At 47.5% G+C, this 26,141-nt stretch overlaps 1 protein-coding gene across 5 annotated transcripts in view; it reads right to left on the reverse strand.

Annotated features, from left to right (window-relative positions):
- Positions 1–87: 87 nt before the first annotated feature.
- The window catches only part of ndst2a (N-deacetylase/N-sulfotransferase (heparan glucosaminyl) 2a), a 117,729-nt gene continuing 91,675 nt past the window's right edge, over positions 88–26,141 (reverse strand). Inside the window, exons 1-14 of one of the 5 annotated variants that reach the window (XM_034292682.1) lie at positions 18,421–18,565; positions 18,081–18,117; positions 13,520–15,201; positions 9,583–9,670; positions 9,327–9,481; positions 7,985–8,170; positions 7,563–7,691; positions 6,927–7,109; positions 6,649–6,745; positions 6,446–6,569; positions 4,530–4,704; positions 1,696–1,866; positions 1,342–1,554; positions 1,094–1,219 (exon numbers count right to left, since the gene is read on the reverse strand). In XM_034292682.1, coding sequence (XP_034148573.1) covers positions 1,094–1,219; positions 1,342–1,554; positions 1,696–1,866; positions 4,530–4,704; positions 6,446–6,569; positions 6,649–6,745; positions 6,927–7,109; positions 7,563–7,691; positions 7,985–8,170; positions 9,327–9,481; positions 9,583–9,670; positions 13,520–14,542 — 2,670 coding nt within the window. In that variant the 5' untranslated portion in view covers positions 14,543–15,201; positions 18,081–18,117; positions 18,421–18,565. Of the gene's footprint in view, positions 1,220–1,341; positions 1,555–1,695; positions 1,867–4,529; positions 4,705–6,445; positions 6,570–6,648; positions 6,746–6,926; positions 7,110–7,562; positions 7,692–7,984; positions 8,171–9,326; positions 9,482–9,582; positions 9,671–13,519; positions 15,202–15,367; positions 15,825–16,758; positions 16,858–18,080; positions 18,118–18,420; positions 18,566–26,141 lie in introns of those variants that run through there. The other 4 variants (XM_034292683.1, XM_029120318.2, XM_034292681.1 and 1 more) reach the window with 4 other exon arrangements.

A 26,141-nucleotide genomic window follows, 5' to 3' on the forward strand; every position in this document is an offset into this window, starting at 1 on the left:
TTTGTCATAACTTGTTGTTTGAGTCCTATTGATGAGGAAATAAGGAACAAAAAAAGTCCTGACAGAAAAACAGACAAATTAACAATCCATTCCATCCTCTGAGTTTATTAGAGATGATACAGCGTTTGTCTTTGTTTTTTAACGTTTTGACAAAATAAACAAAAAACAAAACAAGACAGCAGCTCCTGTTACGAGGTACACTCCCAGGTAGAGACCGGATAAAGCCTCTCTCTCCAACTGGCCTTCTGTCCACACAGCTCTATACTGAGAGCTCTAAACAGAGCTCTAAACGGAGAGCTCTAAACGGAGAGCTCTAAACGGAGAGCTCTAAACTGACTGGGTACCAATGTGAGAGTGAGCCACAAAGTGCATGGTTTAAGTGTGGTGGTTTTCTGTGGACTGGGAGTTGGGAGTTGTTTAATCAGGATATACTCCAGCGCCCTCTGCTTTGGGCTCGGGGAAGGCAGAGAGATACACCGGAGGAGCTGTGGCTTGTGATGCACCTCCACAGGACTCCAGTCCAGAGCATTGCAGTACGCTGCCCGGTTTGGTCCATGTCTATTCTGTCTCATTTCCCACCCGCCCAAAATATACAACAGCTTTAAAATGTACAACGTTTTACAATCATTCTTCCAAAGAAATGACAAGTGTGTGCCGGGCTCATTGATCCGCTCCAGGATCAATCAGTTTCCTGTTGAAGACGGGAAAGACATGAGATTATATCCCAACCCCTCTGAGTCTGACAGACACTGGCGCTGGTCCAAACGATGGCAGACTGAGCAAACCTCTACTTTCAGGGTGAAGATGATGTGCGAGGGAGAAGAGGGAGGGTCGTCTCAGCGCTCCAACTCAGTTCCCTTATTACAGGCCATTATACCCCTCCCGTGAGGTTTGGTTGCTACAGTGGCGTTTGGGGTGGAGGAGTCCATTGTCCTGATAGGGGGATGACCTCCTGCCTTTGCTCCTCCCCCACCCTCTGTAGTGACTGGTGTTGGTTTGGGTATACAGCGCCTGCTCCCCCCCACCCCCCCATCCCCCCCCCGGGCCGGGCCATGCTTCAGTCCAGGCTGTGGTTTCGTAGGTGGCTCCAGTCTCAGCTCCAGCTGGAGCTCTGCAGCTCCTCTCTCAGCCAGGCAGGCAGGGGCTGTCCCAGCCGGTTCAGCAGCCTGAGCATCTCCATGTTGTGCTCCCGGTAATGCTCCGTCAGGAATGCACGCGTCTGGAGGACACAGCACAGACTCATTAACACATCTCAACGCTCGTCACTAGGGAAACTAAAAGCGTCAGTGGTAGCCAGACAAGGCCTGTGGGGACGGTGTTCAGAGTGTCAAGTAATCGTACCTCAGGCATCATGTCAGGGTACTTCCTGCCTTTACTCTTGCCCAGACACTTGGGCCGTCCTCCTTCCACCCTCTGACACCAGAACCCTTTACTTTCATCGTACATCAGAGCTTGGGTGTAGTTGAAGATGGGCGTGACTCCCAGGAACCTCTGGATGCCCTCCATGACCAAGGCCGGGTTGGCGCGCAGCAGGGACCCATCCACTATGTGCACCTAGACGAAGAGCCAAACCTCTCACATGGTGCTACTGCCGTGACCGAGCACGGAACATGCAGACGCCGTGCTTCTGAATGCCTTTCAAATGGGCGTCTTTTCCAGTTTGTGTCAGTGGGCGTGCCTTCAGTCCCATCTTACCTGGCTGGGTTGGTAGTGGTGTAGCCAGCGCTCCAGGTGTGTGGCGTAGGCCCCAGGCTTCAGGCAGCGCCTCTGCAGGGTGAGCAGCTCCCGGGAGGAGGCGGGCCCTGCTGTTACCACCTCGTGGAACGTGTAGTTGATGGCCATCGGGTCTTGGTGAGCCCGTTGGTGCTGTAGGGTCACACACAGGGGAAAGGTCAGCCCCTGCACTAACCTCACCCTGCCTATTTTGTTCAAGTGAAATAACTAAATGCAAATATACCGCTCAAATTGATATAGAACAAAACCAGTGTACATCTAGCACTATATTCTGCATGAGTGAAGACCTTCAACTATTTTGACAAATGGTCTAGGAACAGTTTCTATATTAATGCTACAATACTAAATATAACCTGAGTAGAGTGTTAGACCTACTTGGTACCAGCAGTAGATAAATATAACCTGAGTTATAGGCCCACCTGGTACCAGGAGTAGATAAATATAACCTGAGTTATAGGCCCACCTGGTACCAGCAGTAGATAAATATAACCTGAGTTATAGGCCCACCTGGTACCAGCAGTAGATAAATATAACCTGAGTTATAGGCCCACCTGGTACCAGGAGTAGATAAATATAACCTGAGTTATAGGCCCACCTGGTACCAGCAGTAGATAAATATAACCTGAGTTATAGGCCCACCTGGTACCAGCAGTAGATAAATATAACCTGAGTTATAGGCCCACCTGGTACCAGGAGTAGATAAATATAACCTGAGTTATAGGCCCACCTGGTACCAGGAGTAGATAAATATAACCTGAGTTATAGGCCCACCTGGTACCAGCAGTAGATAAATATAACCTGAGTTATAGGCCCACCTGGTACCAGCAGTAGATAAATATAACCTGAGTTATAGGCCCACCTGGTACCAGGAGTAGATAAATATAACCTGAGTTATAGGCCCACCTGGTACCAGGAGTAGATAAATATAACCTGAGTTATAGGCCCACCTGGTACCAGCAGTAGATAAATATAACCTGAGTTATAGGCCCACCTGGTACCAGCAGTAGATAAATATAACCTGAGTTATAGGCCCACCTGGTACCAGGAGTAGATAAATATAACCTGAGTTATAGGCCCACCTGGTACCAGCAGTAGATAAATATAACCTGAGTTATAGGCCCACCTGGTACCAGCAGTAGATAAATATAACCTGAGTTATAGGCCCACCTGGTACCAGCAGTAGATAAATATAACCTGAGTTATAGGCCCACCTGGTACCAGGAGTAGATAAATATAACCTGAGTTATAGGCCCACCTGGTACCAGCAGTAGATAAATATAACCTGAGTTATAGGCCCACCTGGTACCAGCAGTAGATAAATATAACCTGAGTTATAGGCCCACCTGGTACCAGGAGTAGATAAATATAACCTGAGTTATAGGCCCACCTGGTACCAGCAGTAGATAAATATAACCTGAGTTATAGGCCCACCTGGTACCAGCAGTAGATAAATATAACCTGAGTTATAGGCCCACCTGGTACCAGGAGTAGATAAATATAACCTGAGTTATAGGCCCACCTGGTACCAGGAGTAGATAAATATAACCTGAGTTATAGGCCCACCTGGTACCAGCAGTAGATAAATATAACCTGAGTTATAGGCCCACCTGGTACCAGCAGTAGATAAATATAACCTGAGTTATAGGCCCACCTGGTACCAGGAGTAGATAAATATAACCTGAGTTATAGGCCCACCTGGTACCAGCAGTAGATAAATATAACCTGAGTTATAGGCCCACCTGGTACCAGCAGTAGATAAATATAACCTGAGTTATAGGCCCACCTGGTACCAGCAGTAGATAAATATAACCTGAGTTATAGGCCCACCTGGTACCAGCAGTAGATAAATATAACCTGAGTTATAGGCCCACCTGGTACCAGGAGTAGATAAATATAACCTGAGTTATAGGCCCACCTGGTACCAGCAGTAGATAAATATAACCTGAGTTATAGGCCCACCTGGTACCAGCAGTAGATAAATATAACCTGAGTTATAGGCCCACCTGGTACCAGCAGTAGATAAATATAACCTGAGTTATAGGCCCACCTGGTACCAGGAGTAGATAAATATAACCTGAGTTATAGGCCCACCTGGTACCAGCAGTAGATAAATATAACCTGAGTTATAGGCCCACCTGGTACCAGGAGTAGATAAATATAACCTGAGTTATAGGCCCACCTGGTACCAGGAGTAGATAAATATAACCTGAGTTATAGGCCCACCTGGTACCAGCAGTAGATAAATATAACCTGAGTTATAGGCCCACCTGGTACCAGCAGTAGATAAATATAACCTGAGTTATAGGCCCACCTGGTACCAGGAGTAGATAAATATAACTTGAGTTATAGGCCCACCTGGTACCAGCAGTAGATAAATATAACCTGAGTTATAGGCCCACCTGGTACCAGCAGTAGATAAATATAACCTGAGTTATAGGCCCACCTGGTACCAGGAGTAGATAAATATAACCTGAGTTATAGGCCCACCTGGTACCAGCAGTAGATAAATATAACCTGAGTTATAGGCCCACCTGGTACCAGCAGTAGATAAATATAACCTGAGTTATAGGCCCACCTGGTACCAGGAGTAGATAAATATAACCTGAGTTATAGGCCCACCTGGTACCAGCAGTAGATAAATATAACCTGAGTTATAGGCCCACCTGGTACCAGCAGTAGATAAATATAACCTGAGTTATAGGCCCACCTGGTACCAGCAGTAGATAAATATAACCTGAGTTATAGGCCCACCTGGTACCAGCAGTAGATAAATATAACCTGAGTTATAGGCCCACCTGGTACCAGGAGTAGGCGCGGTCTGCTGGGTTGATGAGCACGGACAGAATCTTGGCCCGGGGCAGCAGGGCAGCTGCTCTCTTTGGGGCCACCTCTGTGTCAAAGTAGTTGGCACTTTTCTCAAACATGAAGTCTGTGCTGACATTGGATGGGAAGGGGAAGAAGTCCATGTACCTGAAGAGAGGAGTTTGGTTCCAAGAAGAACCGGGGAAAGCTTATGTCATAAAATGTACCATTAACTAAACAGCTTCCTGCACCATGTCCCATCCCAGCTTGGACCAAATGCCTTTAAGGCCATTAGAAGTCTACTCTACAGGTTAGATAACAGATTAGATAACAGGAATGTGGAGGTCTACTCTACAGGTTAGATAACAGGAATGTGGAGGAGGTCTACACTACAGGTTAGATAACAGGAATGTGGAGGAGGTCTACACTACAGATTAGATAACAGGAATGTGGAGGAGGTCTACACTACAGATTAGATAACAGGAATGTGGAGGTCTACTCTACAGGTTAGATAACAGGAATGTGGAGGAGGTCTACACTACAGGTTAGATAACAGGAATGTGGAGGAGGTCTACACTACAGATTAGATAACAGGAATGTGGAGGAGGTCTACACTACAGGTTAGATAACAGGAATGTGGAGGAGGTCTACACTACAGGTTCGATAACAGGAATGTGGAGGAGGTCTACACTACAGGTTCGATAACAGGATTGAGGAGGAGGTCTACACTACAGGTTCGATAACAGGAATGTGGAGGTGGTCTACACTACAGGTTAGATAACAGGAATGTGGAGGAGGTCTACACTACAGATTAGATAACAGGAATGTGGAGGAGGTCTACACTACAGATTAGATAACAGGAATGTGGAGGAGGTCTACTCTACAGGTTCGATAACAGGATTGTGGAGGAGGTCTACACTACAGGTTCGATAACAGGATTGTGGAGGAGGTCTACACTACAGGTTCGATAACAGCATTGTGGAGGAGGTCTACACTACAGGTTCGATAACAGGAATGTGGAGGAGGTCTACAATACAGGTTCGATAACAGGAATGTGGAGGAGGTCTACACTACAGATTAGATAACAGGAATGTGGAGGTCTACACTACAGGTTAGATAACAGGAATGTGGAGGAGGTCTACAGTACAGGTTAGATAACAGGAATGTGGAGGAGGTCTACACTACAGATTAGATAACAGGAATGTGGAGGAGGTCTACACTACAGGTTAGATAACAGGAATGTGGAGGAGGTCTACACTACAGGTTCGATAACAGGAATGTGGAGGAGGTCTACACTACAGGTTCGATAACAGGATTGAGGAGGAGGTCTACACTACAGGTTCGATAACAGGAATGTGGAGGTGGTCTACACTACAGGTTAGATAACAGGAATGTGGAGGAGGTCTACACTACAGGTTCGATAACAGGAATGTGGAGGAGGTCTACACTACAGGTTAGATAACAGGATTGAGGAGGAGGTCTACACTACAGGTTAGATAACAGGAATGTGGAGGAGGTCTACACTACAGGTTAGATAACAGGAATGTGGAGGAGGTCTACACTACAGGTTAGATAACAGGAATGTGGAGGAGGTCTACACTACAGGTTAGATAACAGGAATGTGGAGGAGGTCTACACTACAGGTTAGATAACAGGAATGTGGAGGAGGTCTACACTACAGATTAGATAACAGGAATGTGGAGGTCTACACTACAGATTAGATAACAGGAATGTGGAGGAGGTCTACACTACAGGTTAGATAACAGGAATGTGGAGGAGGTCTACACTACAGGTTAGATAACAGGAATGTGGAGGAGGTCTACACTACAGGGATAACATACCATGCTGTAAAAGGCTATAGGCTACCTTGGAGTGTTCAAAGGTTTAGAGTATAATCATGTTATCTTACCAGTCAATGCCGTTGTCGTAGTTGGGGCCGCTAAAGAACTGGATCTCCTCAAAGGTGACAGGACTGGGGAAGCTGCTGGTGATGGCCGGGTGGAGGCTCAGGAACGAGTGCAGGGCTGTAGTGCCTGAAGGAACACACTTGAATATAACCTTTGGTTTGACTTAAACTCACCGTCACAAACACCACCATGCTACATAACTCACCTGTTTTCTGTGGGCCTATAACAAGAAACTTCGGGAGTCTATCGCAGGTCTTTTCCTTGGACCAGATGTCTTTATGCCTCTTGTCATGACATGGGTTCTGAAGACAGAGGTCATGGCACCATATCCAATATATACACAATTAAATAATATTCCATTGGATAATAAAATACAATTATAGTTCAAATTTGATTTGAAGAGTGAACACATTAGATATCGCAAACAACAGTATAATACATTATCATGACAATAATAATCAGCGTAAAGTGCCGTTCTCCAACCTGCCAAAGGGGATCTCTCTCCTCAGGGAAGATCTGGAAGTATTTGTCAGCCAGCTGCATGGGAGGGAGGGTCTGCAGGCGCAGGTTGGTCCAACACTGAACAAACTTCACCAGGGACTCAAAGGTGTACAAGCCCAGCCGGTCGTTCCCATAGTTGGACAGATGAGTCATGAAGATGCTGATCTGGATAGGAGAGAACCACACACACAGGAAGTGTTCAATGGCCGAGCAACAGCAGGCAACATCCCAACATGTGTGGAAACAAATGTATAGCTTGACAGACAGCAATGAATGATTCACACAAAATGGACTATTTTCCCCATAAGATTCTATGGTTAAATAAAGCAGCAGTGTGAAGAGAGTAGAAGCTCTAGACTGCAGGTAGCCTACAAAACAGTTTGTTATGCCCGTGAGTAAGGAGGTTAACCCCATTTGTCACTGAAAAAATGGCTTATCCCCTAGCTGTGATCCCACACTCACTGAGAGCCTCAGGGAAAATGGGATCAGCACACACACCAACTTCAAACATTTCCAACACCACATATACAAAACAGTATGAATATGAGCGTCAACCTCATTATTGTCAATAGTTCATAAATGATATGTAGAATATCTCCAGAGTTACGTATAACTCACAGGGTTGAGGAGGACTGTGAGGAACAGCTCCCCTCCTCGAATGCTCTTGTCCAGTTCTTTAGAACCTCCTGGGTATTCATTGTAGAAGATTGTGTGAGTGAAGAGGCCACATGTTTGCCTGGGTAAAACCTGCAGACACAAAGGGAGAAATAATTTAAATAAAAATAATAATTACCTTGCTTTTGACTGCTTTTTCTGATGCCCCTGTGGATGAGGCCCTGGCTGAACTGACCTGAATGCCATTGTGGATGAGGCCCCGGCTGAACTCACCTGAATGCCACTGTGGATGAGGCCCCGGCTGAACTGACCTGAATGCCACTGTGGATGAGGCCCCAGCTGAACTGACCTGAATGCCACTGTGGATGAGGCCCCGGCTGAACTGACCTGAATGCCACTGTGGATGAGGCCCCAGCTGAACTGACCTGAATGCCACTGTGGATGAAGCCCCGGCGGTAGCGGGCAGGTCTGAGGTGGGGGTACTCCTCCGTGCTGGTCACCTTGATGCCCCACACTGACTTCCAGGCCTCGTACAGCTGACTGTGGACGGGGTACACCCCTGAGTGGTGGGGGGCCACAGCGTAGCCCATGTCTGTAGGAATGCCATGCTCCTGGGGAGGTGTGAATGGGGGGCAGAGGGACATCAGGAGAGGACACAGAACCAATTCCAATAACAAACATGATTACATTTTATGGAACCCGGAATGAGTCAAAACAAGTTTTTACAATGCAGAAAATATATGGTTCAACTTGTCCACTGGGGGGCAGCGTGGGTCTGCGGTCTACAGACCATCCTGAAACAGGTTTCAGTCAGGAGGCTCAGCAAAACATGAACTCAGAGCAGGGGGATATATTTCAAACCTGGAAGGCCAAAACACATTGGTTTGTTCTGTATTGGCAGTCAAATGCACTCACCTGGGGTTTCAGGTCAAAATGAGTCCTCTGTTACAAATAGTGGAGTGTTTCTGCTATATCCAGGACTGTCAAAGTACAGCAATGCATTGGAGAAAAGCATATTGAAAATATAATGCATGTTCTGGTGGTATTGTGCTACGATGCCCTGGCTTGCTAACATCCGTTGAGAAGACTGTTCATCAGACCAACCCAGGCACTGTGTGCCCTTGCTAAGGAGAAGCTAAAAGAGCTGTTTGCAGGCTCATTAAGTCGTGATGAAGGATCCCTGCTCCGACTGCTCAGAGACAACGTCCGTCACTGTCAGGCAGCAAGGACAGCAGTCTGGCAGAAGCAGGGATTACTGAGAGTGGGGTGGGGGTGCATGATAGGAATATTCACCACACACACACACACACGCACGCACGCAGTCACCATGTACTCCCCTCACTACATCACTCCACCCACAACATCGACGAGGCAGCCTTGGGGGCATCGGGACGAACCGCGTCTGGGAGCCAGGCTACCACAAATTAAAGAAGGGCCGTATTTCACTAGTCTGGCAGTTGGCCCCGAGTCCCAGGACTCTAACATACAAATCGAGGTGAAACACAAGGACACTGGACTGAAGATATTACGCAGACTGTACAACAGTCATCGGTGTGCATCTAGAAATGCAAGGAGATATCTACAATGGCCAGCCTCAAAGAATCCAATTACCAGTCACCATCTGGATCAACACATACCCGCATAGCTAACCGCTAGGCACTGAGGATAAACATAGCGGAACGGGATAAGCATCCTGTCTACGTGGCGCCGGGCCAGACAGCGTTATGCTATGATTAGCATGCTAGGTGCCCAAGGAGCCCCACTCACCTGGGCAAACAGCATGTTGAGTCTCATCTGTTCTGCCAGCACGCTGACATTGTGGAACAGGTGGGGCTGCATGTGACTCCACATATGAGGGAACCACCAGAACTCCTTCCTGTGCCTTAGCAGCATGTCGTCGCCCCGGTCCTCCTCGTCGGTGCCTGCGCGGGGGGGGGGGGGGGGGGGGGGGTGATTGGAGTTGTTATTCAGCTCGTGTGTGGACTGGGGGTTGTTACGTGTTTTCAGTTCCAGACGTGCTTACCAGTGTAGTAGAACTTTCCAGAAAAGCCCAGGTTGAAGGTGAAATTGGGAACCAGCACTCGCAGCTTGTTTTGAGTGTTGAGCAAGGCCTGAAACAAGCACAAGGTGTTAGTGACAAAGTTTTCCTTAACTGCTAGATTGCTTATATAGCTATAGAAAAATGCTAATTAACCCTAGAAATCATCAAACAAACATATTGAAAGGTCATGAATAGTGGGATCTAATCATAGTTTCTCCACTTGAGATCCTTGTACCACACCTACAGTGGTTTTACAGTTCTTAATTATAGCACCTAATAGTAGTAATGGGTTGTACACATCTAACAGTTCCCTAAAACAAAGTTAAATAGAAGAATATAATCACATTTCTTCATAAGATTTCTAGGTGTGCCACGATTGTTGCATGAATGTTTTTGAATAAAATGATTAGTTCTTGATGACTATTTTCATTCAGTTAAAAATTATTATAAGATTGAGCTGATAAACAACAATGACATTCTTAAAACAGACTTTCGTTCATATTAACCTAGAGTGCCAGTGATTATGTAAGGCACAGCATCTACTGAAGCTATAAAGGGTGGAAGAATTAACATTTTACAAAACATTGTGTTGTACAGACTGTAATGGGATTGCAGTCCAACGCTGCAAAGCCTGGGAGTCCTGTTCAACAGAATCCGCAAATCCTCACACTATCAGCTATATCAGTTGACTACAGCAGCATCCAGACATAAAACACAGTGTAGGGAAACAGATGGCAGCTCTGCCTCTACACACCAACCCTGAGCTGCAGTGTGTTTTTACCTCCACTGTTCAAACCTAAGCAGAGAGATAGCTGATGTAGTCGATAATGGACGCAATCACAGATTCATTTAAAAGGGAACTGATGTCTTGATCATGTGAAGATTCCCTGTTTGTTTTCCTGCGAGGTAAGTGTGCGAAAGTGGTTATGCTGCGCCGCAGTATTGGCCGCCTAGAAGCAGAGGTTTGCTGACGGAGAGATAAAGACTGTCCCCACAGACACATGCAGAGTAATTCATGTCTGATGACAAGCGGAGATCAGTATCAGGACAGCAGCGTCTGCCGTCCTCTCCTCCAGCACCAGAAAGGCAGCTCCGGTCTCGGGCCCTTGGTTTTACTGAAAAGGCAGGGATGAAGGCTGGAGTGTGGGTTCAGGCACAGACCAGATCTTTGTGACAGCCTGGTAAGGCGGGGGGTAAGGAGGGCAGGGGGCAGATAGCCCAGGGAGGAGCTGGAGCGTAAGGGTCTGTCTGTCGGTCACCATGACAACCGATCTGCACCGTTCTATGCAGAGTGCAGACAAGGCAGTCAGAAGTGGTCCTCTACAGTTTGAGCTCCTCGACAGCCTCATCAAATGGATGCACACAGCTATGGCCATAGACCACTGACCTTCATGCACTTGGAAACAGATAGATACTGGGAATGCCCAGAACTACCCTTAAAATCTCCCCCTGCTTAGATTATTTAACTGAAACCTCTGGGTCTTGGCCGAGAGCGGACACGGATCTCCTACCAGGCCAGACCTGCATTACAGGAGGAGGGAGGACACAGACCTCCGACCAGGCCGGCATTAGGAGGGAGAGCAGACACTGAACTCCTACCTGGCCAGGCCTGCATTACAGGAGGAGGGAGAGAGGACAAGGCCTGGGACAGATACCCACAGCTGCCATTTACCGCACAGACAGATCTAGTAATGCCAGTTGGAGATGCTACGGTCAGAGAGCACCCATTTACCATGATTTGAGCACAACTACAAGGACACTGAATGCAAATTCAAACCTCTAAAGTCCACAGAGAACAGCAGAGATGCCGTTAGACATTAAAAGGAAGTAGTGAACTGTATCAAAGGAAACTAACTCTGACCGCTGCCTCACCACTCAAAGGAAATGTTAAGATAACCTGATGAAGGCCCATTCTGACTGTCAAAACAATTTGTGAGAAATAACTTCTTGTCATGGAGCTCCTAAGATCAACATGATTGGTTGCTATTAACTATGGGTACGTAATTTGGTCCCTTAATGACACTTAAATAGATATAAATAGATATAAATACAAATGGTTTAATGCAGCACAAGACAACTGACTGGATCAATATGCTCTGGTGAAATAATTAGTAAAAAAAATCTGAATTTAAAAAAGCTGTTCTGCAAAACAATCGAAAACTCATGGCTCAAATACGTAGTAACTCCACTTAAATAACGCGTAATAAACATTGGAAAATCAATTCTAAGAGAAGGTCAAGTAATAAAGCAAGCCGCAGAAAGCTTTTTAGTGCTGAAACGTGAAGTAGAGGAGCTGGACAGCGAACGGTGCTGAACGTAATTTCACAACACTAACAAAACAAGACAGCTTTGTTGGAGGCTATTGGTTCCAATGCAATAAACAACAGGTGGGGCTAAATGCTTGACAGTGCAACAATACTATCCATATATTTGTCAACAACCAAAGCTCAATAATGTCACCAGGCTTAAGTGTCTGTCTGTGAAGAGTTTGTGGGGGAAAAACTGCTACAGGTGAGGTGGAGAGGCTGTGTCTAAGTATTTGTTAAAGGAAACTGGCCTAAACGAAAGGCCACCCATTCTTAGCTTGTTTTAAAATTAATTCATCAAAATAATCCTGGTTACATAAAGCTTTCTATAACAATGCTCAGTCCTGAAACAGCTCAGGATAGAAAGATGAATACTCTGAAGATTTTGGGGATTTCTTAACTCTATGACATTCTAAGACTGAGCTATGGCCTTCTATTCTTGATGACTTAAAAGGTTCTGCAATTTCATCAGACAAAAAGAAAACTGGTTTAAACCCAGGCAGCTTGGAGAACAACATTTCGTCTATCCTTTTGGGTTTATATAGCAACCAAAGTGTAACCAGGTTGGGTCTTTCATATCCCGTCTTACGTTGGTCCACACACTAGGAAAGTGACTTCCAAGGTTTCGCAAACGCACTGCTAAATTCCTGTTTTGCTGATTCCTCAGGTTGTCATCCTCTAAGCTGGCCAATCAGCAGTTTACTTGCATTAATATTTAAATGTGCCAACAGTTATTTTCTCCCTCCATATGCAATTTCCTGGTGCCAATCTTGTCAAGCTGAATTGATGACAGGCTCATTAACTGGCTGATTGACTCGTGGGGAAGGCGACACACTCGGATCGAGCAGGTCCCCTTTTTGCTGAAGCGACAGGTTTGCTCCCCTTGTCCCTCCTGCAATAACTCTCTAAACTGCATCCCCGTTGTCAGGGCATCAGCCTAATTAATCCTCCCATTATTTCTCATTAATTGTGTTCATTTAGTTTGATGCATTTGGCATAGTGGCGCTCCAGGCATAGTGGCTCGCTTTCCTGCATTCCAAACTGCTGACGAAGGTTAAGTGTTTTCAACAGCTATAAAGACGGGAAAGAAACTCATTAAGAGAGAGGTGATGTACTAGAGACTCTGAAGCATCTGTTTTTGTCACTTCAAATAAGGCTTTGGTTAAGACTGGAAAAGGTAGCATGTTGTTCAGTGGTGGTTTCAAGTGAAGCAAAAACATGTAATCAGGCCCATCAGACACAGAAGCAAGATAAACAAAAAGGTAAGGCTAACAGCAGAAATAATAGGTGCTATTTCAGATTCATCATAATAAACGCTAGTCTTCATTAGCCACTGATAATGGCATCGGAAATCAATGCATTCAAACCTATGACCCATAGTTCTAGGGATAGGAACATTTAACTGGTAAATCAGAGGGTGCTTTATAACAACACATCTATATTTGCTAAGGTTACAGACTAAATCATTGTCCGCCTTGGAAATCCATTTTGATGTCACTTATAATACAGTATATCTTCACACAATCTTTACCACTGGCAGAGACCCAAGGCAAAGGTAATGGAGTCTCACACAGAGCCATGAGAGGGCAGAGAGACAAATAGAAGTCACCCACCTCTACATCCGTCACCTTCATGCGCGTGCCCTCCTTGCCCACGAAGATGTCGTCCACATCCACCAGCAGGTGGCGCTCCAGCGACAGGCAGAGCCGCTTGCTGGTCAGGTACGCGATGGCATCCACAAACACCAGCTTGTGCAGCCAGTAGGACAGGTTGTTCCCAAACAGGACCCTCTGGATGCTGTCGTGGATCCCCAGGTCCTGCACCACGGTGGCGTGCATGGCCTTGACCGGGCCCAAGTGGGCCAGGGCGTCAGACGACTTGGTACTGGCTAGGAGGACCGGCTCGTAGGTGGAGTGGTTGGACTGGAACACGGTCCAGTCGTCCCCTGGCAGGGGGCCCTGCTCCACCTCGTTGGGTCTGGTGATGTAGAGCAGCGGGGCGTTGGGGTTGATCCGATAGTCTCGCAGGCCCAGGTGGGAGTGCAGGAAGAGGGGGAAGCCCTTGAGCTGGGCGCTGAGCAACGAGTTCTCGTTGGCTTTGAAGAAGCCGATGATGCCGACGCTGTACTCCACGCAGTACTTGTCCAGCAGGTCGCGGTTCCAGGCGTCCAGGTTGACGTACTTCAGCAGGTTCTCGTAGATGACCAGGGCGTAGCGGCCGCGGTTGCGCTCTGTCAGCGTGGGCATGTCCCCCTTCCCCGGGGCGATCTCGGTGCGGTAGCGGAAGCGGCTGGACTCCAGGATGGCCACGATCTCCTGGCCCAGCTGGGAGTAGATACTCTCCACAAACACCAGCACCACCGGGTCTGTACGAGAGCTGTCCATGGCCTTCACCTGGCGCAGCCGATTGGAGCGAGGCAGAAAGAGTGGCGCCCGCTGCCCCCCGCCAACAGCCGCGGGCGCCCCCCCACAGTCACTGAAGGGCAGCGGGGGGGCCTCCTTGATCTTGGGGCTGTTGCTGACGTAGTAGGCCAGGAACGCCATGGAGAACAGGCAGAAGACAATGAGAGCCAGGATGAGGCGATGCAGCTCCAGTTGCCGGACTCCCCGCACGAGCTTCCACAGGCTGGCCACCATGGCCGCAGCGCAACACAGGTAGCGAGGGGGCGGAGCAGAAGGAGGCGCCCTCGGGGACAGAGAGCACCGGGGCACAGCAGCAGGCAGGCACGGCGGAGGAGAAGGGGGAGGAGGGTAGAGCAGCAAACACTGACGCCAAGCTGGGCTTAGGAACAGCCATTTACGCTAGGTCACCATGGCCCCCCCATAGCCCATGACGCTACAACTGCAGCCCGGCTGGACGACGCGCTGACCGGCTGGAGGTCGTGCTGACCGGCTGGACGACGCGCTGACCGGCGGGACGCGGGGCTGTCTTTACCTCTGCACGCTATTTCTCTCAGAGTCCCAGGTTCACTGTCCTCAGCTCTGTCGCCTAAGAGGATTGGGTTTCAACCTCCGTGTTCTTCACGCTCCTCCCCTCCACTCCTCTTGGCGGATCAGCAGGATCTCTCCTCTTTCCTTCACCTGTCACTGAACACCGCAGCGCTCCGGCGTTCCCACGTAAACGCGTTATCGGGAGACGCTGGTTGAATCTGGGCCTGATAGCAGGTCTGCAGTGAGGGAAGTGGTTTCAGAGGCGTCTGGGCTGGGGGTGGACGGGGCTGGGGCTGAGCCCTGAACAGGGCCCCCTGTGGAGGCCCAACCTGCTCATTTTTGGGGGGCAGCCGAGAGGAACGCGCCTGAAGGAGGGCAGAAAGACACGGAGACAGAGCTCAGGGTTAGGGGACATTAGAACACACTTCATATGACAACGCAAAAAACAACAGAAGCATCTGTGGCGAAGCAGGGTGAGCAAAGACAGCAGTTCAATCAAAAACAAGAAAAAAAGAAAAGAGCAACGTTAACCTGACGTGTCTTTGATTTACAATAACCTATTTGCGCGCTGCAGCATCATAAGTCAAAGACGACTATGACCTTGAAGTTGGATCCCCGTGAGTACAGGACACCTGTGCTAACCGTGACCCAAAACCTCAGGCGCAACACAACGAGTCGGCAGATGTCTCCTCAGATGTGGCGACGCCCTGGTCTAAGTGGTCCGGTGTTCTAAGCCACGCGCTCAAATCCGGCCTTAACGCCTTCCTCCACTTCTCCCCACTGCCTCTGTGGAATAAAGCATTTCCATATGGCTTGAAGATTGCCTTACGATGTCTCCATCACGCCCCCTCCCCCGTGGCTGAGGACTGTGTGTGTCATGTGCACCTTCTCACGGAGCCCAGAATAGCTGTGCCATTGACTCCACAGGCTCAACCCCTCCTCAAACACAGCAGTACAGGTGTGAAAGAAATCCGACCTTAACAGGGAGTAATTAAATGGCTGTGGGTGAGGGGGTTGGGGGGTGGGGGTTAACCATGTCATGGGCAAACGCTGCAAGGTTAGTTAAGGTCTTGTGTAGGGCTTCAACCACCCGACCCCCCCAGACACTGGCAGGTCACAGCGGTGGATCTGGAGGGGGGAGGGGGGGCAGGAAATCAATGCCATCAGAGCCATGCACTGGCAGTGTGTTACAGCACAGGACCAGACAATGTTGTGCTGGACTGGTTCTACAGAACCGTGACAGAACCGGGCTAGGTCACCAGGCTAGCTCACAAGTACCCATACGGGGCCTCTCAGACTGTTGAAATGGTTTCTCAGCAGCCTCTGCTGGACCATTTGTTACTAAAAGGAAACTGGAGTAGGCTCACAAAGGTGGCGTTGGAGAAATAATACAAATATGTGGTTAACGACAAACAGCAAAAAACAACAGCAGAAGCCCCTTATGAAGAATCAAACGTTTTAAATATAACCCTGTATTATAAACAGGATATGGCAATCTATGAACGTTTATGTGACACGATCAATGTCAAACATGCCGCCATGCTATACTACATTTCCTGGGCAAGCACTTAAAGGATCACCTTTCCCTCAGAAATACTAACTAGGTGCTGGCTTTAGCAAAGGCACCTTCACTGAGAAACAAAGACGGAGAGACACTGAGGGAGATGAACTGACAGAAAAAGACAATCAGAGAGAAAGACAGATACTAACAAAGAGAAGTGACAAAAAACATGAGAACCCTGGTGCGTGCACTCTAAAGCCTCCCCCACCCATGACCCCTGAAAGACGTGGTGTCCTGGAACCAACTTTCCTCCCACCCCGAAGACCCAATCCATCATCCTCAGTGTGTGTGTGAGTGTGTGGGTGGGGGGGGTGGGGAGGGTCAGAGCGCATCCTGAAACAGAAACCTTATCTATTCTTACCCTGAAAACAGCTTCGTCCACTTGACCACTTCCCCTTCGACAGGGGGGGCAGTAGGGAGACACACAGGGCCCTCCCACAGGGGAACAGGGGCTGGCTGGCTGCGTGGGTGGATGGGAAGGAGGAACAGGGTTGGGAGGGCTACTAAACTAAAATGGGTCAGTGTCACCTGGCCTTCTGAGTACTGTTTCGTTACTAATGCCCTACGTGGTGGTGAAACAAAAGAAGAGAGTAAAATAAGCTGTTTCTGTTTCTAGTGCCGATAAATCTATGCACTCACTACCTTAAGTAAATTCGGAAAGGAGTGTCTGCTAAACGACAGAAATGTCAACATGAACGCTTCATTATTGGATATACAAGCAGGCCAAATGACCTCGTACTGAACTTACATGACCAATTTCTTTTCAACAACCATCTTTAGAAGGAATGCCAATAGCTGTGACCACTGTTAACAACAATTTAATGGCTTCATTTCTCTTCACAGAGTGGAAGAAAAAGAAAATGTGAGAGTGGACAGAGTGGGAAAAGGAGGGAGGAATGTGAGGTGAAGATAGAGGTGCTTCAGATCTGAGACTCCTTAGCAATATGGGGGGGATAAGGCTCTAGCTGACAGACTGGGGGATGGGAAACTGAGGTATTACTGAGGTGGAAGGTTAGACAGTGTTGAGACTATAACTGAGGTACCGTTGATCTTAGGTGGAAGGTTAGACAGTGTTGAGACTATAACTGAGGTACCGTTGATCTTAGGTGGAAGGTTAGACAGTGTTGAGACTATAACTGAGGTACCGTTGATCTTAGGTGGAAGGTTAGACAGTGTTGAGACTATAACTGAGGTACTGTTTATCTTAGGTGGAAGGTTAGACAGTGTTGAGACTATAACTGAGGTACTGTTTATCTTAGGTGGAAGGTTAGACAGTGTTGAGACTATAACTGAGGTACCGTTGATCTTAGGTGGAAGGTTAGACAGTGTTGAGACTATAACTGAGGTACCGTTGATCTTAGGTGGAAGGTTAGACAGTGTTGAGACTATAACTGAGGTACTGTTTATCTTAGGTGGAAGGTTAGACAGTGTTGAGACTATAACTGAGGTACTGTTTATCTTAGGTGGAAGGTTAGACAGTGTTGAGACTATAACTGAGGTACTGTTTATCTTAGGTGGAAGGTTAGACAGTGTTGAGACTATAACTGAGGTACTGTTTATCTTAGGTGGAAGGTTAGACAGTGTTGAGACTATAACTGAGGTACTGTTTATCTTAGGTGGAAGGTTAGACAGTGTTAAGACTAGAAATTAGTTACATGAGACACGAGGAACATAAAATCCAACCTGAAAAATGCTCAGGAGGTTGGTCAAGTAGGCAGACCTGTAAGGGGGAGAGAAGAGAAGAATGTGAGATATTCCCCAACCAAAGAGTTGCTGTTCAGCCTATCTACATACAGCCCAGGCAAAGAGAATGTCCTATGGCTAGCTTGAGTAAGAAAGAGAGAAAAACAGATAGAGACAGAGCATTTGACCCTGACCACAACCCCGAATCCCAAAGGGCTCCCAGGGAATCAGATATATTTTACAGCTAACATTCAAGACAAAAAGCAGCCTGGAGAGCAGGGGGAGGGCGATTAAGCCCAACGATGTGGAGAGGAGAGGAGGAAGTCCGCTGGTCACTGACCATTTCACACCAAGGCCCATCTGATTCATTCAGCTCGCTGCTCCTTCCGTCCTGCAGCTCCTAGTAAAATAGTTAATAGAGAGCGTTTCCCTCCAGCTCCCTCCTGTCAGTAGTCATGGCCCTGGGGCTACGGCCCTGAGCAGCTTAGAAAACCTAAATACTGGGGCTGCTGACGGCTGGAGGAGCAGGCTTTAACCGCATTAGGCTCTCCTCCTCCTCATCCCGAGACAGTCTGGCTCACACAGGGAAGGGAGGACGGACTACTAATCCCCCAGACCCACACAGGCAGCAGGTGGGAGGGGCTCACCCAGAAGGAGCGCCCGGTACAGCGCCATTCTGACTGCATCCTGACAAGGAGCGACAATATACAGAAAAACTTTTTCAGATCTAATTTGGGGTAGTGCACACACTTTGTGTCACTGTCTTAAATTGTTTAAGTGCTAGAGCGTGTGGAATAAATCAAATGATAATAATAGGAGCTTGTAAGAAATCTAGAGGGCCTTAAGTGGCTTAATGGGTTTTGACTGATTGTTGCCACTAAGGCTGCACAACCTACATGGGTGTGCACGTTTCCTACTCCATAGACTAGCAAAATGAAAATAAATAAAATATTGTAGATTGCGGGATAAGTAGCCAGCTGAAAATGACTCTATAACTGTCTTTTTAGCTGACAGCCAGAGCTTAGGGAAATCAGGGATCCAAAACGAGTGATCATCTGGGGGGGGGGGGGGGGATCATCTGGAACATAAACCCCACAGGGAAACATCCAAGGGAAGGGTTACTCAGACACCCTCTTCATCTTCCTGCATCCTGACTATAGAAGTTTAAGTACACAGAACGACATGCAGATAGGTGGAAGTGAGAGAGACAGATCTACCACGGGCCAGAAGGGTTCCCAGGGTTGGAAAGTCCCTCACAGCACATCAACAGCAGACAGACCAGCCAGTTCCCAGACAGATGCCCTGTTATTAATTGCGGTTCAAAAACTCATTTTCTTCAGTCTGTATTGGGAAAATGAAGCCATGTGGTTCTAGACTAGGCAAGATAACAAACCACACGTAGAGAGACAGACCTGACCACAACTGATAAGACCAAGACCGATATGACCCCAAAACGGCTATCAGGACCTGGGAGATCGCATGATAACAACCAGGGCTCCAGCTCACGCTGGCACAACACATCATTTATTGACCACACCAGCTGTCTGCAGAGAGACTGGAGTCTCCCCTTACCAGTGCCTCTAGTAAGGACCAGCATGCATCCTGTTCACACCATTGGCCTGACCCTTGAATGGACCATGATGGGAGGTTGCAGTTCCGGCTGGAGCCCACACACTCCAACCCCATTTCACAGGAAGCAGGCGACAAGCTTCCTAAAGACACAGGTCTATGATCAGCAAACCCTATCCCCAATAATAACAATCAGCATTAAGGGGAAAACCCAACGCTGAACTTTGCCTGATAAGGAAGCCTCCTGTGATCTGGGGGTGCATTGGGCAAGCCCCCAGCAGGGGGAGATAGACCCACAGCAGTAACAATCACAGTCCCCTCTCAGGCAACAGAACAGTACACTGCAGAAACAGCCCCGGGTGTCACGCCTCCACCCACGTTTGTGCTGCCTCATGGTCAGTGTGAACTCTGACCTACGCACACAAAGAGACTGACTGCAGGCTACAGAATGAAACCCTGAAATGGGGTTAGAGAACCTAAGCCTCTGGCTGTGTTATCAGAGCCAACGGCAAGACTGAGTGCAACACCACTCTTGGAGGTTGCGGTTTAAAGTAATTTCCGTTTAATTCTGTCCTAAATAAGGCACAGGTGTCTGAAGATTAACACAGCATGGCCGACCTGAACTGAACCGATTCATTGAGATTCACACAGCCAAAATGACTGTTTTTCAAGCTGGTTGTGCACACAAAATCCAAGCAGAGGAACGCTAACCATCATATTCTCCCACGTACATCCCTTCACCCTCCACCGACCCAAGGGGGTCCGACGGCCCATGGATAGACTGGGAGAGGAATGAAACAAGCCACCAGGAGAGTCTGTTGGATTTCTCTGCACGTTTGTTCCTTGTCATTGACTGATCTTGGAACAAGGTTGTTCAGAAAAGACAAGAGCCACAGATTTGCCGGTTTTCCCAGAGCTACATGAAAGCTGAACTTTGTATGTGTTTGTGTAGTGGGTTATGAATTCATATGAGGGTAGATAAAAGAGCACTCCTCTTTCTTCATACCGCACAGCAGGACTTCAATGGAGTGTTCTGGACTCAGATAAACCGCTCCTTCAATGGGTTTATTTTTTAAGTCCTTTCTAAGATAGATGAGTTTTCTCCTTTGTTGCCATGGAGTTTGTGGTCTGGCTTAAACCCGAGGATATCTTTCTTCAGCTGGACGCCAGGCAAGATGTCTATGGCAGCAGATAGAATAGGGTGGAATATGTAGAACTCTTTGTTTTACCAGGACTACTTTAGGGACCAGTTCCCCACACACAGGCTAAACCAGACTAAAGGGCAACTGCCATAGAGATTCTCTATTGAACATGATGTTTAATTTAGGACCAACCATAATCTGTGTCTGAGAAACCGTCCCCAGAAGGGCTAAACTCCCATGAAATAAAAGACAAAAGGAAATGTACGGCATTTAAAACAACAGTATGCTGTACAGTACAACCAATGCATTGCAAATAAATCAACCACAGACCTCAGTGTCTAACTACAACACATTCCCAAATGAGTGCATTAATAAAACTGAATATTAAAGGTCATAATCTAAATGAAATAATTAGAAACCTACTAACAAATACCTGCAAAAAGCTCCAACCATCTTGATTATACCTCATCCTGACTAACGGAACCTACTGAATTTATGAGTAGATCACATACACTGGCTGCTGTGGTAGACAAAACTGTTAGCCACATTCACTTCCCCTCTGACTAACAAACAGTACAGTCAGGCAGAGAAAGAGTCAGGCAGAGAGAGGGAGACAGAAATAGAGAGACAGGCAGAGAGAGAGACAAACCGAAAGAGAGAGACAGGCAGAGAGAGAGACAAACCGAAAGAGAGAGACAGAACCGAACGAGAGAGACAGGCAGAGAGAGACAGAACCGAACGAGAGAGACAGGCAGAGAGAGACAAACCGAAAAAGAGAGACAGGCAGAGAGAGACAGGCAGAGAGAGACAGGGCGAAAGAAGATTAGCAGAGACAGAAAGAGAGAAATTAAAAGACAACTATCTGACACATTGGAAGGAATCAACCAAAAAAAATAAACAAATTCATTCCCTAAACAAAGTATACACACTACCAGAATAACTTCACACACTAATGGACAAAAAATTCCACAATTTAGACCTTGCTCTGGAGGCCACCACAAACAGACCTGGCTCGCGAGGGGACTGACTATATGCAAAATGACCACAAAATGAGGTGGAAACAGAGCTGCACTTCCTCATCTCCAGTCAAATGTATGACCACATTAAAATAAATATTTTCCTTGACCGAACACCCCCACAAAGGGTTTGAAATATTGAAAGACATTGAAAAACTCCCAAATGTATTCAGCCAAAATTTCGTCATGTCGAATCACAGCAGCAAGATTTGCTTTCAACTTTTAGTTAGTGGTCAGATGCAATAATCACTAGGCAACTGGTAGTACCCCCTGACGAAGAAAGCTCATTGATGATTCTCTTAGACAAGCACAAAAAAAGGTTTCCTCGTCTGTTATCCAAAGAAATAGCTCAGTCCCAGGAAGGCTATATAAACACACACCATCTCCCTTAGTAAAATAGAATTGCCAAAATATGGTAGTTTAATGTCAGAACAGGGTCATAGTCGAAGGGACAGAAGAGGACACAAAAGACGGAAGGGAAAGAAAATCCTCCTTCCTCAATCATCAGCCTCCCAGAGAGAAAAATATTCACTGATAATCTCCCTCATTAAAGCAGAATAAATATTTAAAGATTAGAGATGGCAATTCATTAGGCAGACCATCCGTCGTGGCGCAGCACAGTGCAGCGCTGATGTTCTGGTGCCAGGACAAAGGCATGGGAAGGGGCCACAGTGGGCCAGCAGCAGGCCAGCCATGACATAACCGTTGGCCTGGGGAAAAGACATGACACAACACTGTTACCTGGGGAACTACGGTAAACCACCGGGACAGGCTGATCACTACATGGGGGAGAGTCAAGAGGGCCGACACTGTGAAGGTGGAGACAGGCCGACACTGTGAAGGTGGAGACAGGCCGACACTGTGAAGGTGGAGACAGGCCGACACTGTGAAGGTGGAGACAGGCCGACACTGTGAAGGTGGAGACAGGCCGACACTGTGAAGGTGGAGACAGGCCGACACTGTGAAGGTGGAGACAGGCCGACACTGTGAAGGTGGAGACAGGCCGACACTGTGAAGGAGGAGAGAGTAGACCTGGAGAGATGGAGGGCAGTGAGTCAGGCTCAGGGAATCCCTGTAGCCAAACCCAGGGAGGGTGTTGTGTCTATATTCTACGGGTTCTGCTGTGCTCCTGCCTCGCTGCCTTCTATTCCAACACGTAACAACCGCTGATGTTTAGAGAATAAAGGGCCTGCGGAGGAGACACCTAAAGCCACCCACTGTCAATGTTTGTGTGTGTGTGTGTGTCAACACTGGAGAGGGAGGGGGATGGGGACCACCTGACTGGCAGGAGCTGTATGTTAATAACATCACGGTGACCCTGGCCTTGGCAAAACCAGCTGCTGCCACGTTTTCAAAAGGCCCCTCAGCTAACATGATCCACAGGAAGTGAAGGGGCCAAAATACACTAGAATATAGTTGGAAATACATATACACTTCAAACAGACACGAAAACAACTACTACATTAATCATGAATGGTCCATTTCGACTATTCAACAACAATAATGCAATTGCTAGCCAATATGAGAGGAAACAAACAGCGTTACCCAAAGCAGTTATCGTTCCCTTACAGTGATCCAAAGGAATAAACAACATTACCTTAAGCAGTCATCGTTCCCTTACAGTGATCCAAAGGAATAAACAACATTACCTTAAGCAGTCATCGTTCCCTTACAGTGATCCAAAGGAATAAACAACATTACCTTAAGCAGTCATCGTTCCCTAGCAGTGACTCAAAGGATAAATGACATTAACAGTGTGCGTAATCTGAGCCGAAAACCAGCAAGTCAACAGCGTTTCGGTGTGGTGTTTAGAAGTGCTCCTGTTGAGTGTGTTTAAGTGTGTGTGCATCCACATACAGAATGTATCCAAGGTGTTTTCTATATCTGTGTATTTTAGAACAGCTATCCTCCAACACCCACTACACATCAACAGACTGAGACAACAGGACAGGGCCCTCCCATCAACACAATTAAATGAGCGTGTATCTCTACATCTGTCTCTGTGTGGCTGGCTGGAGAAACCCTGTACAAGGGAGAGTGATAGTTTTGTGCCCTCCAGGGCTGGAAGCAGTGACCTGGAAGAGTAGGGCCACAGAATGATTCAGGCCTGCCTCCAGGACACCCCCAAAGCCCCGGTAGACCTTGGTCGCATGGTGCATTGAACAATAATCTCATGCAGTCAAAAGGGATGTGTGCTCTCAGACTTCCAATCTTTTGCCTCGATAAGAAGAGGGGGAAAGTGGGGGAAGAGTATATTACCTCACGACAAACGGAGGTATGCTAACTTCTGACCAATCACAGTACGCAAACTTAAGAAAAACGGATACCCAATTCAGTCAGAAGATGCCAACATTTTGACCATGCACCTACATTCACGTGGACACACAAATTATTCTTTGAACCCACCTGGGAGAACGCAGACAGGAGGGGAGCTACCCCAGTTCCAGACCAACCTCTGGTCCCAGTACAGAAGGTGGATGGATGGCGGTACACACACATATGCAGGCTGTGTTCAGGAGAGCGTAGTCGGCTCCGCATTATAATGATTCCACTAATCGATGATGATTTTAACAGACGTTAAGATTTTGAGTGTGTTGTGGGTTAGGAGCTCTAAGGAGCGTGACATCTATTGATATGGGATCAGACATGTCTCATCTCTCACAGCAGTGAGGCACCGATGAGTCAAACCAATCACACACACACGCGCAGGCACACCCCGCTAGGTGCAGCTCCCTCCTGAGAGCATCACAACCCCATCTAATCTCAGCCTCAACATCAGATTGGGTCTGCCCTCGCCGCCTTTATCTCATTAATCTGATTAGATGTGTTAATCAATGGCTGCAGGCTAAGCCGCAGCCGTCAGCTCTGTGACGTGAGGCACTGTTGCTGCTTTGCTCTCTCCCCCCACGGGCCAAACATCTCCGACGGCTTCTTAGACCATCTCTACTGCAGTCATCCGCCCACTGACCAGATACCGGCGGCATTAAGAAGATGGGGAGGGATAATGTATTAGACATTTTATTGAAATTCTACACATTTCTCCATGGAGCTAGACCGATTAGGAGATACTCATTAGAAAACAACCTGATTAGCTTTCAATGCCAATTCAGAGTAGCCTACCCATAAAGTAAGTCCAAAAGGCTACTTACTGTGAGAGAAAATAACCAGGTCCGAATGCTAGCTGCCACATCTAATCAGGAATGTTCTTTGTCTAGAATACTCCTCTTGACTATTATTCAAGACACCGGACAGCGGTGCTAAATAAATAGCCAATTTAAAGCAAAGCCACAAGAAGAAAAAAAAACAAGGCCAAATTCCCTGGTTGAAGCCATAAGATAAAATATCCCCAGACTCAATAGAGACAAAGAGCAGGCTCCCATAGACAGATGACAAAACCCAGAAATAACAACTAAAGCAATCAAAATACTTGTGAAACTTTTTCTTTGTTAAAGACACAAAAAAAACTGTGAGAGAGCGGTCTACCAACTCAAGACTTCCTTACATAGAACAGTGTTGTCAATACGCTGTTAAAGGAAACAAAACCTCAGAAGAAGAGTGAGGGATACGCTGCAGTTGATTACAGTGGGTAGGGCTCTCTGGGGGCAGAGATACAGTCCGACACCTTCAAGATCGATCACCTCTTTCTCCCGTCACCACGGCTCAGCTCAGAAAGGTGTTTGGCAGCTTCTTAATTGGTTGGGGACAGTCGCTCCCACAGGTTCCTGAGGCCCAGCACTATCAGATGGTACAGTGTACAGTGCACCCAATCCCCTCCTATTAGGTGCCTTAGGCGAGAAGTAGTGTCATCCCCCACTGCCAACACACATTAACGAACACACGCACAGCCTATCACGGCCGAAGGAGTCCTCGCTCTGCTCACAACTCCCAGCTCCCACTCGCTTGCTTGCAGGTCACAATAATGGGCTGTCACAGCTGGCCAATCAATCGCCTTTCTATCCATTTTCTTCTACTGTTTGGCTTGGTTTGAGGGAGTCCCAGCCACCTCCCGAAACAGAAACGTATTCTGGCCAATTAAAATGTCTCTGGCATAGTTCCTTCCCGGCTATCTTTTCTATTTCTCACTATCTTTCATTAGAGGGCCTCCTTTTCTCCTCTCTCCTCATCTTCCCTCAGCCTCTTGCCAGCATTCTCAATTCATTCCAGAATCAATTCCACACAACCGTCTTGGAGGACCCCACACGCACAGACCCCAGGAGGGAGAGTTGAACCGTCTTGGAGGACCCCACACGCACAGACCCCAGGAGGGAGAGAGACACAAAGACCAAGCCAAATGCACTGCCGAACATGCACATTCACACACAAACAGAAGCTGA

This window comes from Esox lucius, chromosome 6, assembly GCF_011004845.1.
Source record: "Esox lucius isolate fEsoLuc1 chromosome 6, fEsoLuc1.pri, whole genome shotgun sequence".
Classification (NCBI taxonomy): Eukaryota; Metazoa; Chordata; class Actinopteri; order Esociformes; family Esocidae; genus Esox; species Esox lucius.